The following is a 14,450-nucleotide window of genomic DNA, read 5'->3' as shown; positions in this document are numbered from 1 at the left end:
AGTCACGGCTGAAAGAAAATCATAGTCAGGAGCTTAACATCCAAGAATACGTATTGCATCAAAAGGACAGGCAAGTACGCACACAGACATGGTACAGCGGCTCTGTTCGGTAAAAAAATGAAGTTAAATCCTTAGAAAGCAGTGAATTAGGATCCGAAAATGGAGAAAATCATAAACATGATAAAGTCTGCAAATGCTGGAAATCCAAAGCAACACACACAAAATGCTGGAGGAACTCAGCAAGTCAGGCAGTATCTATAGAAATGACCAAGGCCCTTCTTCAAGACTGGAAAGGAAGGGGGAAGATGGCAGAATAAAGATGTAGAATCCTTGTGGGTAAAGTTAAGAGACTGTAAGGGTAAAAAGACCCTGATGGGGGTTATATACAGTCCTCCATACAGTAGCAAGGATGTACAGTACATATTACACTGGGAGATAGAAAAGGCATGTCAAAAGGGCAATGTTAGAATAGTCATGGAGGATTTCAATATGCAGGTAGATTGGGAAAATCAGATTGGTGCTGAATCGCAAGAGATGGAATTTGTAGATGCCTACAAAATGGCTTTTTAGAGCAGCTCATGGTTAAGCACATTAAGGGAAAAAACAATTCTAGGTTAGGTATTATGTAATGAACTAGATTTAATTAGGGAGCTTAAAGCAAAGAAACCTTTAGGAGGCAGTGATCATAATATGATAGAATTCACCCTGCAATTGAGTGGGAGAAGCTAAAGTCAGATATATCTGTATTACAGTGGAGTAAAGGGAATTACAGAGGCATGAGAGAGGAGATGACGAAAGTTGATGGACAGGGGATGCTATCAGGGATGACGGCAGAACTGCTATGGCTAGAGCAATTTGGAAGTTGTAAGATAGATTCATTCCTAAGATGAAGTATTTTAAAGGGTGTATGAGGCAACCTTGGCTGACAAGGGAAGCAAAGACAGTATTAAAGCAAAAGAGAGGGCATATAATAATGCAAAAATTAGTGAGAAGTTAAGAGGACTGGGAAGCTTTTAAAAGCCAACAGAAGGCAACTAAAAAACCCATAAGGAGAGAAAAGACAAAGTATGAAGGCAACCTACAAAATAACATAGAAGATGTAAGAAGTTTTTTTTCAGATAATAGATTAGATTCAACTTTATTGTCATTGTGCCGAGTACAGCTATAAAGCCAATGAAATGCAGTTAGCATCTAACCAGAAATGCAAAGAATAGTGTTATTTACAAAATAACTGCAAATATATAAATAAAGTGTAAAAGAGAGGCAAGAGTGGATATTGGACCACTGGAAAATGACAATGGACAGGAAGTAATGGGGGACAAAGAAATGGCAGATGAATTTAATAAGTATTTTGCATCAGTCTTCACTTGTGGACACTGTCAAAGGGCAGAAGGGAGTGTAGTTGCTATTACTAAGGAGGAGGAGCTTAAGAAACTGAAAAGCCTGACGATAGATACTACACCCCAGAGTTCTGAAAGAGGTAGCTGAAGAGATTGTGGAGGCATTAGAAATGAACTTGCAACAATCACTAGATTCTGGAATGGTTCTGGAGGACTGGACAATTGGCAAATATCACTCAATTCTTAAATAAGGGAGGGTAGCAGAAGAAAGGAAATCAGAGGCCAGTTACTCCGACTTCAACAGTTGGGAAGATGTTGGAGTGCATTATTAAGGTTAACTTGAAGGTTGAAATGGTGGCAATGCAGGCAAATGAAATGTTAGCATTCATTTCAAGAGGATTTGAATATAAAAGCAAGGATGTAATGTTAAGGCTTTATAAGGCATTGGTTAGACTGTACTTGGGAGTATTGAGAGTAGTTTTGGGTCCCTTATCTAAGAAAAGATGTGTTGATACTGGAAATGTTGCAGAGCAGGGTAATGAGAATGATTCCAGGAATTAAAGAGTTAACATATGAGGAGCATTTGATGGCTCTGGGCCAGTACTTGCTGGAGTTTAGAAGAATTAAGGGGGTGACCTCACTGAAATCTATCGAATAGTGAAAGGCCGAGATAAAGTAGATGTGGAGGGGATGTTTCCTATAGTGGGGGAATCTAAGGTTGGAGGGCACACCCTTAGAATAGAGGGACATCCATTTGAAACAGAGATAAGGAGGAATTTCTTTAGCCAGAGGGTAGTGAACCTGGACTTCATTGCCACAGACGGCTGTGGAGGCCATTTCATTGGGTATATGAAAGCAGAGATTAATAGGTTCTTAATAAGTCAGAGCATCAAAGGCAAGAGAATGTGGTTGAGAGGGATAATAAATCAGTCTTGATGAAATCGTTAATCGATTAACCGATGGCCCAATTAACTGGAGTCCACAGAATATTCAAATAAAGGGAGAAAACACCAAGAAGCTGTTCATAGGATAAATTAAACTAGTTATTGTTGTTTTGTCTCAATTTACCTTTGATGGAGGGCCAGCAGCTTTGGGAACCAATCCCTTATATACACTGGGTCCTGTCCCATTCTTTACAGGCTGGGGATGAGAAACCCCTGTCAGTGGGTATCCTGGTAGTATTGGTTCTTCTTTAAGGACCTTTTTAATGACCAGCATTTTAGACGTTCTAGATTTTGGATTTGGAGGGTTTTCTGCAAGAAAAACATATTTCAACTTTAAAATGAGATTGTTATCAGCAATTATGTAATTCCTGCAACTTAAACACAGGATTTTATCAATATGTAGTTGAAAAGATCTTTTTAACCTGGTACAGACATTAAGAAGCAAAGTAACTTTAACCCAGTGTACACCATCTGATCCAACCCCAACAAAAGCAAAGAGAAGGAAAAAAGATTAGTTCTGGATCAAGAATAAGACAATCATACGAGACCTATTTTCTTAGGCCATACTGGTGACTTTACTCTTGCTCAAATTCAGCTCCATTCAACAGTTTCAGCAATTCCTCTTCCCATCTATAAAGCTATACCTTTAAATATATTGTTATTGTGAATGCTGTTACGTTTCTTCTTGCATTTCTTTGGAGTAGCAAAAAAAAACAAAGCCAGGGATCTTTTGACCCAGCATTCCCCAATACCATTTTTAATTCTCAACCAATTACTCACAGCCTCCATTTTCTACAATGCTGTTTACTATTGTAAACATTCTAAAAGGTACCTTATTGGAGTGTAAGAAAATACACCTCTGCAGTTGAATGCCAAATTGTTATAACATAGTGTTGGACACAGATGAGTACAAAGAGACAAAGGTTTAGGTGTAGTCTAAGTGTTCAGGACATCAAAAGATTACATTTTAAGATTTGTTCCTTGCATCAAAGGCTTCACAATCAGAAGCTTGGTAAACCCATAGCTCTACCACTGGTGGTACCAAATAAACAAAGTGATCTAAAATAATGGTTATTCAACAAATGATTTTTTTTTTTAAACTGCAGAAGCTGGGAGTCACAAATAAAAACAGATAATGCTTGAAAATACTCAGCAGTTCTGGCCACTGATGAGGCGCCTTTGAAATGAAATGTTATCCCCGCTTCTCTTCTCAAGGACACAGCCTAACCTTTCTTTTTATCCTATAGTTATTCAATGCTGAAAGATCAGAGAGCAATAGCAGGCACAACTCGTTGGTACTTTAGTTTATTATTTTTACACTTTCCTTTTGAAGATTAAATATGTCATTGAGGAAGATAGAGTTGTATTACATTAATAAAGTTCTGAAATCACAGACTGCTGCAAAACTTATACTGAAGTACGATACCAATACAGTCAAACTCTATTAACTCGGAAGTTACTTTAGTCAGTACTGAGTGGTGCCAGACTAGCAGATTTTCTGGACTATTAGTTGATTAATACCCAAAAAACCTTAAAATTTTTTAAAAAGACATTATATTACAGTAATATAAAACTTTTTCTAGAGAATCTGTCAAACCTCAGAAAACATGGGAACCAGCAAGGCTTTGTGGACCCTGCTGAGATACTGGGGAATGTTGGAAACATTATTTAGTGCCAAATGGAGAATTACTGAGATTTCTGAATGGACACAGAGCGGATTATCGGACTTTTACCATACACATTTCCTCAGAATTTTAAAAAATAACTTATTTACAATAACTCTGCAGAATTACATCACATCTGTATACTGTGACTAAAAGGAATAAATAGATAGTGGTCATCGTTAAATAAATGGACAAAAATATGGAATTTGAGTTTTGTTTGGAAACTCATGTAAATTTAGTCAACTAAATGCCTGGATTTGGACTTCAGCATCTCTATATTTCAAGAAAAAACAAAAAAAACAATTTAAGATAGAGAACTGGGTATTCACTGTTATTTTATGAGTTTCATTTCCTAAAACATTGCATTTTGAATTCTGCAAAAGACAGAAACTTCACTGAAGTATTGCAGAGATGTTAAGTAACAAATTTCACTAACAACCATTCGCATATTTGATGAGACGAATATTACACAGATTTAAAACAATAAGAAATAACGTGGCTAATTTGAAAGTTTCAATATTGTGTTTTATATATCAGTATTTCTTTGTTTACTCATACAACTAGAAAATATGGATTAAAACACATCAGAAAATAGGATAATAGCAAATATAATGTGAAAATAGAAAACAGATTGAGAAAACTTTATATTATTTCCTGGGAGCATCTAAATAGAGAAAACAGCCCTTACATTTAGGCATGTTCATCATTCAACAAATAAGGTGACATTCCTAATCATCAGCTATTGTAATTTTATTTAAGTGACTAAAAAAAAAATTAAAATTATTTTCCATAAAAAAATGCAGGATTAAGTAAGGTCTTGGTTTAACATCTCTCTACCCAAGTTACCCAAACTATAGAGATGGAGTCTGTGTACCCTAGCTACTTTAATGGTCATTGACGCTGACAGAGCTACATACATCTTTCACAGTAGACTACTTGATTCTGGTACATCTTATTGTACTACTGTCTCTTTAACTAATAAAACAGAATGTTAAATATTTCAAGCCTCTGAGAAAAAAAATGTGTATGTCTCAGTATACATGTTTGCAGCCCAAAAGAAAAAGCAGCTTTGATATCCTTGCTCTGTATCAATGTTAGCTCATTTGAATCCACAATCTTTCTACATTGCTCATGTAATACGTTATTGCCAGCAAAATCAGTTACTCACCCCACACTCCTGCAATAGATTTGTTTTTGCCAAGTTCTTTTTTAGACTCAGGATTGAGAGATGGCTGGATGGAGGAAAAGAAAGATAACTTTAATGAGGAAGTAGCTTCACCTTTTTCTCCATTACAACCCACATCATTAAAGAAAAATAAATTTTGAATATATGGAGTATTCACATAAAAAATAACACTAATCCTCAGTACAAGAACATAATGCTCAACTGTTATGACGCAATTTGGTAACAATACAGTCCATAAAATATCACAATGGAAGGAAGCCTTGAGTTGCTCCCCATTCAACAGAATCATGGCTGGTCCTCTACTTCAAGCCTGTTTTGTTTTGTCTATATATAGACATCAATTCCTCTAGTCACAACAATAAAATACATGAACCTCAGCTTTGACTCTACTTAATGTTTAATATCATCAAATCTACAGAATAAAGAACGACCAAAGATTCCCAATCCTCTGACAAAAAAAGTGTTATTTGTTAGGTATCCCATAAAAGTGGGCAAAGCTAATTACACAATGAAATGTGATTATAAGAACATGAAAACAGGAACAAGAATAATTAAAAATAGGAATATCATGATTGATCTTTCAATTCAGTATTGCTTTGTTGTATTAATTATATATTTTTTCACAATTGTATTTCTTTAACATTACAGAGCTATCTAGCCCTTCTTGAATAAACTCAGCAACTGAACCACAGGTTCCCTCATATATGCACAAAACAATTCAATGACATGTTATCTTCTGGATGACAAAATTTCACTGCATGCTTGGTCTAAATTCTCCTAAAATTCCCTGGTTCAGGAGACCACAGTCTAGACACATCATCCCTACATCTTACCAGTCAAGCTCTGGAAGAACATTTTTGTTTCAATGTCATCACTTCTCATTCTTCTGAACAGTCAACTTAAACCGCTCTGTATAGGACAAACCAATCAGGAATCAATCTCATGGATCTTGGTTGCACTACACCCAAGACAAATATTTCTTCTTGGTAGGGAGACAGAATCTACACTACATTCCAGATACAGTCTCAGAAGCTATGAACAACAGAGCAAAACATATTTGCTCTTGTACTCAAACTCTCTTACAATAAACAGCAACATGCATAAACAGCATTCCATGAAGTCCAGCTTTAAAAGTGAAATCCTCTTCTTTGTAAATGCAAATATGGGAAGAAGCTAGGAATTGAAGATTAGTTAGGAACCAAACAATTCAGCCACCCTTCTTAGTTTATGTATTTCCTGTAGTGACATCATTCACCACTGCAGAAGCAGAAGAGAAATGGAAACTAGCTCCCAAGCAACCAACAAACATCACTCAGGTGTTTCACCTTTTAACTTTTCTCCAGAATAAATTACCAGTGGCAGATCACATTGCATTTTCCTGGCAGTCTCAGGAAAATAATTACCAAACCAAAAATTGCTGCATTGCTATTAACTGCCAAAAGAAGCAGTTTCAATTTTAGATTTCAGGATTATGCTGGGTTTTCCCCCCTGCTTCTCATTTCCAATAGTTTGTTGGCTTTGTTGATATCAAACACAGAAGAAATGACTGAAAGAATCTTCCAATCTCAAAAGCGCTTTATCAATACCCCACGCTTCAAAAATTTATCTATCCAAGCATTATGATTTACCTGTCTCCTTGTTTAAACTTATTCTCCTTCAAAAAGCAGATTTAAATATAGCATTCATAGCTTAAAGCAAATATGAAAACAATGCAATAACATCAATTCTAAATTTGGATTCTTAGTACAATTAATTAATGTGAAGGGTTATGTATAAACTCAAGCTTGATTTTCTTTTACTGGAACTGTGGTAATTTATGATCTGATATCATTTCCAATGACATTTTCAAGCTTTCAGCAGAGAAAAAAATATCTTATGTGACAAACACATATAGATGAATTTCCAATATTACTGTATCATTAAACAATATATTAGCAGATCTCTGGTGGCATCTCTCAATGAGTTACAGCACATAAAAAAATCATAGCAGCAGAAAATAGGACTCCGGCCAGACATCTGAGATAGTTTCATTGATAAATCATTGCTGTGCTTATAACAACCCAAAAAATGCTGATTTATATCAATGTGCTATATTCTGCATGAATGTACAAGGAAATTCACAGTAAATCAGACTATTTGCATCCTGTGACTATTTTTTTTTAATATTTGAATTGCACAATTGTCCATGATTTTGTAAAAATGATAAATAAAATTTGATATCCTCAATATTAAAGAATATATTTGTTGAAATAAACAAAATGAATCAGCTGGATTTGTGCCCATTCTCCAACAGTTGATACAGAAAGAACGGAATGGGGGGAGGGGGGTGTTCAATCCGCTTCTCACTTGAATGGGTTTACATGCACACACACACAAACCAGAATTTCTCAGCTAGCAAATTAGACTTGCAATTTATCCTTTTTATTTCCTTCATTTAAATTTTGAAAAGCCAATAAACAATAAAGCCAGAGAAACTAAGAGTGCAGAAAAACAAATTCACAGGTATGGCTGAATAAATATGGCAGATACATCACTGAAGACCAAGTAGCCCCAAGGCCATCATTCTGTATTTTTAAACCTATGTCTCAAATGTAGAAACATTTAGAATAAAATTAGTGTTCTAACTCCAAAAGAATACAACTTTTCATTACCCAAGACATTCTGAGCAATCTACTCCAAGGGCAGCAAAGTGAAATATTTTCCTTCTAATAGCATCTAAATTAGCATAATTGTGCTTGTGAAGTGCGCATCCATGATGTCATACTTCACAGCTTGCAACACAAACTGGTCATCAAACAAAGGGTACAAAATGTCAGCTGTTCCCTTGGTGTTGCACTGATTTTGTAAAATGCACTGAAAGCTTAAATGTTTAAGTACATGACACATTGCATTTGTACAACACTTCCAATAGATAAAACATCTCAAAGCCCTACAAGCAAAAAACATTCAAATTGCAAGAGCCAAAACAAAAAAAGTGTTGGTATTCAAGACCAGATCTTAAGTGTTTAAAATTTAAAGATATTTTTAAAAATGAACAGATTTAAGACAGACAATTGAAGCTCCTGATGCACGGAAAGTAAACACTAACAGTACTGTGTGAAGTATGGAATGCAAAGAAGCTGGAAATTTCAAATAAGAGAATGGTCATTTTACAAATCAGACATTGATCAGACCTGTTTAGGTCAGTGTACGTAACTGCTCCATGTCCTGTGCAAAGCAGAACTGTTGTGTGCACTTATTAAGGAAGATGTTTAAAACAAAGCAAACCAGGAGAGCATTTAAATCATCAAACCTGAAGACAACAAAAGCATCAATAAAGATTTTAAAGTGAAGAATGAAAGTTGGTAGTTTGGATTGCAATGTCACCTCAGAGTCAAATAAGATAAGAGACTGCAGGAGATAATGGACAGAAACATTACTTGAGATTCCTTGGCAGGAGTTCACAGTCATAGGCCCAAAGAGTAATAGATGCAGACAATAAACAATCTACAAAACAAGAAACCATTCCCAAAAGATTCTGCCTTACCACTGAAACCAATATGCAGCAGACTGAAGGAACGTTTCTTTTGCTAATATGAAACAGAAAATGTGCCATTGGGACAGAGATATTTGCTTATATTGCAATATACAACCACAAAACCTTTGATTAGAAAATGTTGGTCAATGTTATAAACTCAAGGTCATATCGCAAACATAAAACATTAACAATATTCTTATTGCCTGGGATCAAAACAATTTCTAAGTTCAGGTTGTTTGCATATTCTCATTTGTGATCACCTTAGCACAATACTGCAAATTGTACCTGCATTCTTTATCTCATCATACTGTGCTCCTTTCAGTGTTGACGTGATGAAGACTAGCAAATATGTAGAATATCTTTGGAAACATAAGAGACTGCAGATGCTGGAACATGGAGCAAAAATAACAAACTGTTGAAGGAACTCAGCAGGTCAGGCAGCATCTGTGAGGTAGAGGGATAATGATGCAAGGTCTCATCCAAACACATCAACTATCCCTCCACCTCTAGTAGCTTGTTTTCTTTTCTACTCAAAAATATCTTTGCTGCCTCTTTATCCAGTCGGATTAATTTAGTGTTTTATCCTGTACTTATCTATCCCCAGCTCACTCCAAATTGTCTTTCATCAAATAGCTCAAAAATTAATTCTATACTTGCAAACTCTTCAACATTGTGCTCCTCTCCATACTTAGATTAAAAATAATAATTAGAAAGGAAAAAACCCAAGAACTAAGGTTAATTTAAACAATTTAAAAGGTCTCGATGGAGCGGCCAGAGAGAGGATTTCTCCTGTAGTGGGGGCATATAGGACCATGGGGTACAGACTCAGAATAGAAGGATATCCCTTTAAAACAGAGTTGAGGAGAAATTTCTTTAACCAAAGGATGGTGAATCTGTGAAACTCAGTGCCACAGACGGTTATGGGTATACTTAAAGTGGAGGTTGATACATTCTTGATTAGTAAGGGCATCAAAAGTACAGGGAGAAGGCAGGAGGAGAAGGCTGAAACTTATCAGACATGATGGAATAGTAAAGGAAACTCAATGGGCCAAATGACATGATTCTGTTCCTATGTCTTAAGGTTGCTCATGTTTCCAGTAGCTTAGAAAAAAAAAGAACAATATTCTAACGTTATACATGGCAGAGGAGTCTACTTTTGAAAGTACAGAGTTAAGCTTCCAAATCATTTAGATTGCTGGCCAGGAAACAGTAGGTCATAAGCATGCTAGTTTCAAATATGGCCATGAACACAAAATGATCACACCTAAAAGCACAAAAGAAATGGCCCCTCATACCACTTGTCTGTAAATTGACAGGGGATGAACAACAGTGGAAGATTTTTTTTTAAATGTAAACAAAATATAACTTAAATTTAAATCACAGCCTTTATTGCAACTTGTGTTCAGGTTCCTGGAATAACTTCCAAATGCATGCACAACATTTTAAGCAAGATCGTTAAGGCCTTTTGAACCACTAATGACATGTGTATGATTTGATGAATTTACAAAATAAATGAGAATGAAAGATATTAACATGAAGTCTAAGATATTTCTTAAAAATTAACCTACAAAATCCTCGGCCTCAAATTGTTTGGGCTTCTCCTTTCCTTCCCTCTTTCCATTTTCATCTTCCGTTAAGTTATTCTCATGCAGTGGTGGGGCCTTTCCTCCATGAAAAGTACCACTTCGAGCTCGGGAATTTCCTCCGTGGTAGCCACTTCGTTGATTTACTGTTTCTGTGCCTCGTGCTTGTGACCGCCAACCATTCTTCTCTTTTCTTCCAAAGTTTCCTACAAATCAAACATAATTTATTCCCAATCTGCAAATAATAAAATAATTCACTTTGACGTGGTGGATGATTCTGTAAAGAAAAGTCCTGCAATATATTGTTCTTCAAGATATTTGCAAAAGATTGCCATTCAGAAGGGGAGAGATCAATTACATCTATCTATTTTACATGGTTTGCAGTGCATAGCCAGGACAATTGAATCCAGTGGGATGATGATAAGTCTCAAGTCAAACAAGAGGACTGGATTGGCATTTGTAATGCTTCAAGTGTCATTGTGCATTATTCTATCAACTTAATTTATTAATAGAAATTAATGTGCAAAATAAAGAGTTTATTAAGTGACTAGTAGGATAAATGTAGTACATCTGGATTTTCAAGAAGGCATTTTGTTAAGTTGCCACAGAAAAGCTTGTTATGCAGGATTAGAATTCATGACATCAGGGGTATTGTGTTAACATGGATGGATTGATTTTTTTGTCTATTAACAACAGGAATAAACAGGTAGCTTTAGTGTTGACAGGTTAAAATTATGGAGAAGTTGCATGGATCAGCTTCCAGCACTCACTTACTCGCTCTGCAAATGAATTTGATGAAAAGACCATTCCCAACATGATGACATATAGCTATTTGGGAAAGCAAGCTGCCACGCAAATAGGCTGCTAAGGAATAAAAGTTAACTAAGTAGGCAACTGGAGATTAAATAATCATTTGAAAATGTGAAATAATCCACTTGAGTTACAGAAAAGCAAATTTAAATAAAGTAGTTCAATTGCTTAAAATAAGTCTTTCTGGAGAATTTGCATGCAAAACTCAGAAAATTAAAAGTAGTACAGTGAGCAATAGGAAAGCAGATGTTTACAATCTCTACAATAATAGTAACAGCATATTTAAAGAGTAAAGAAGTTACAATCAGACAAAACAGGTAGTAATGTGCATTATCTTGTATCAAGTGATTGCACCTGATGAAACAGATTATCAGGAGCAGATTTGCTAAATATTGAAAAGCCATAATTAATGAAAGAGATAATAAAAAAGCCCAATTAAGTGGGGCAATTGTCGGTGAAGAAATATCTGGTAAATAATGATTACAATAGGATACTTATGATGGAAAAAGCTACAGACCACACCAATGTGAAAAAAAAGTCAGTTATGGAAGGACTAGTTTCCCCAATGGGACAATTCAACTCTCTCTCTGATAAGCAACACACATCAAAGTTGCTGGTGAACGCAGGTCAGGCAGCATCTCTAGGAAGAAGTACAGTCGACGTTTCAGGCAGAGACCCTTCGTCAGGACTAACTGAAGGAAGAGCTAGTAAGAGAGTTAAAAGTGGGAGGGGGAGGGGGAGATCCAAAATGATAGAAGACAGGAGGGGGAGGGATGGAGCCAAGAGCTGGACAGGTGATTGGCAAAAAGGATATGAGAGGATCATGGGACAGGAGGCCCAGGGAGAAAGAAAAGGGGGAGGGGGGGAAAAACCCAGAGGATGGGCAAGGGGTATAGTCAGAGGGACAGAGGGAGAAAATGGAGAGACAGAAAAAGAATGTGTGTATATAAATAACGGATGGGGTACGAGGGGGAGGTGGGGCATTAGCGGAAGTTAGAGAAGTCAATGTTCACGCCATCAGGTTGGAGGCTACCTAGACGGAATATAAGGTGTCGTTCCTCCAACCTGACTGTGGCTTCATCTTCACAGTAGAGGAGGCCGTGGATAGACATGTCAGAATGGGAATGGGATGTGGAATTAAAATGTGTGGCCACTGGGAGATCCTGCTTTCTCTGGAGGACAGAGTGTAGGTGTTCAGCAAAACGATCTCCCAGTCTGCGTCGGGTCTCGCCAATATATAGAAGGCCACATCCATTGCAGCCTGGTTTTCTGACTAATCTCATCTTCCCACACCTGGACTATAGCCCTCTATGGCTCTCTCATCCACGTACCTATTCAGACTTTTTAAAATGTTACAATTGAACCCGCATCTACCACATCCACTGGCAGCTCATTCCACACTCTTTCCATCCTGAGTGAAGTAGTCCTTCAGATTCCCCCTAAATATTTCACCTTTCACCCCAAACCAAAGACCTCTCACTCTAGTTTCACCCAACCTTACAAGAAAAACTCTAGCCACACACTCATCATTGTATATATCTCAAGGATCTCCCTTCATTCTCCTACGCTCCAGGCAATAAAGTCCCAAATTATTCAACCTTTCCCTGTAACTCAGGGCTTCAGGTCCCTTTAACCTTCAAAGATGTTTCTGCTTTTGGGATGTTAACAATGGAAAATTCTCGTTCAGGTAAAAATTCGTGAAGAATATCAAGAAAGGTTAGTCCCAATTGAAGTGGATAAATCATTCAGTCCAGATAGAATGCATCTGTCAATACCGAGAAAAACACAGAGGAAATTACAGAAGCTATGGCCACAAGTTTCTGATCATTTAGGGGAATGTTGGAGGATAAGAAAACAGCACTTGCTTATCACAAGGATATATGATTAAATGAAGTAAACTACGTATCATTTAACATCAGTGATGGGAAAAGTTCTAGAAACAAATCAAGGAGAGAGTAAGTAGTCACTTGGACAAGTGCAAATGATTAAAGAAAGCCATCATGGATCTCTTAACTATAAATCATATTTAACTCCAGATTGTTAATGAAGAGAAACAGTCAAAGGAAACATTTGAAATGGTGTATGCAGATTTCCAAAAGGCATTAGCTCAGATGCAACAAAAAGGCTTGTCATCAAAATTGAAGATCACAGAATAGTAAAAGCTGAGGCAGCTTTCACAGAAAATTGCCTATGTGGCAAGAATGTAAGGAAAGTAAAGATACATTTTTTTTGTCGAGGAAAATATGGAGGTCAGTACTAAGGCTAGCATTTTTCTTTATATGTATTTGGATGCTCAGACACGCAGGGCACTATTTTGAGATCTGCAGATGATACTGATGAGGGTTATAGTTAACTTCCATGCTGAGAAAAAGGAGGTCTCAGATTATACTGGCAAATAAACTCAAGGGTACATTTTCAATAGGGGACAAGAGGAGAGAGATCTATAGGTGTAATGGAGCATGGGTGCTCGACAAAGTGGTCCCCCGAACTACATCAAGTCTTACCAATGTAGAAGAGGCCATATCTGGAGCACCAGATAAAATAGACAACTCCAACAGATTTGCAGGTGAATTGTTGCCTCACCTGGAGTTCCTCCAGCATTTACTGTGCATTGCTCTGGATTTCCAGCATCTGCAGAATTTGTGTTTAGTAATACAACTCTACTTTAGTTACATTTGCAGTACAGTTGTTGGCGCCATTCTTGAGGAAAAATTAGGGTTCAGAGACAATTACCAAATGATTGCAAGGATTATGGACTGGTTAGAGTTGGGGGTGACCTTCAGATAGAAATGAGATAGATATAGAGTCACCTTTAGAAAGAAATCTGATAGGGGATACTTAAAACCACAAAGAACAAACAACATAAATAAATTCCATCAGTAGATTGGTCAACTAGGCTGCACAAACAATACAATACAGGAACAGGCCCTTGTAGCTATCTAACAGCCTCTTGAACACCACTAACATATCTGCTTCCACCACTCCACATTGCACTCCATTACAAGCACAAGTCTCTAAGACAAAAACTTGCTAACACACATCTCCTTTAAACTTCCTGCTTCTCACCTTACATGCACATCCTCCAGTACTTGGCATTTCTACCCTTACAGAAAAAAGATCCTGATTGTCTACCCCATTTATGCCTCTTATTATCTTAGAAATTTCTATCAGCTGCCAACACTCCAGAGAAAACAATCCAAGTCTGCCCTACCCCTCCTTAAAGGCCATAACCTCTAATCAAGGAAGCACCCTAGTAAACCTCTTCTGTACTCTTTCCACAACCTTCCAGTAATTAATACTTTCCCAATACTTCAAGTGCAGCCAAACCAAGGTTTAGTATAGCAGCAACACAACTTCTTGACTCTTGTACTTAATGCCCTGACCAATGAGGCAAGCATGCCAAACA

The 14,450-nt window shown here is 36.9% G+C and overlaps 1 protein-coding gene across 1 annotated transcript in view; it reads right to left on the bottom strand.

The window, feature by feature from the left end:
* The window catches only part of LOC134343968 (vasculin-like), a 54,866-nt gene that overhangs the window by 20,538 nt on the left and 19,878 nt on the right, over positions 1-14,450 (bottom strand). Inside the window, exons 5-7 of the mRNA XM_063042958.1 lie at positions 10,220-10,440; positions 5,117-5,180; positions 2,409-2,593 (exon numbers count right to left, since the gene is read on the bottom strand). Of these exons, the coding sequence (XP_062899028.1) occupies positions 2,409-2,593; positions 5,117-5,180; positions 10,220-10,440 (470 nt within the window). The remainder of the gene's footprint in view (positions 1-2,408; positions 2,594-5,116; positions 5,181-10,219; positions 10,441-14,450) is intronic.

The sequence above is a fragment of the Mobula hypostoma genome, chromosome 3, assembly GCF_963921235.1.
Source record: "Mobula hypostoma chromosome 3, sMobHyp1.1, whole genome shotgun sequence".
Taxonomy (NCBI): Eukaryota; Metazoa; Chordata; class Chondrichthyes; order Myliobatiformes; family Myliobatidae; genus Mobula; species Mobula hypostoma.
The sequence above is the reverse complement of the archived record's forward strand: the minus strand, read 5'-3'. Positions and strand labels throughout refer to the sequence as shown.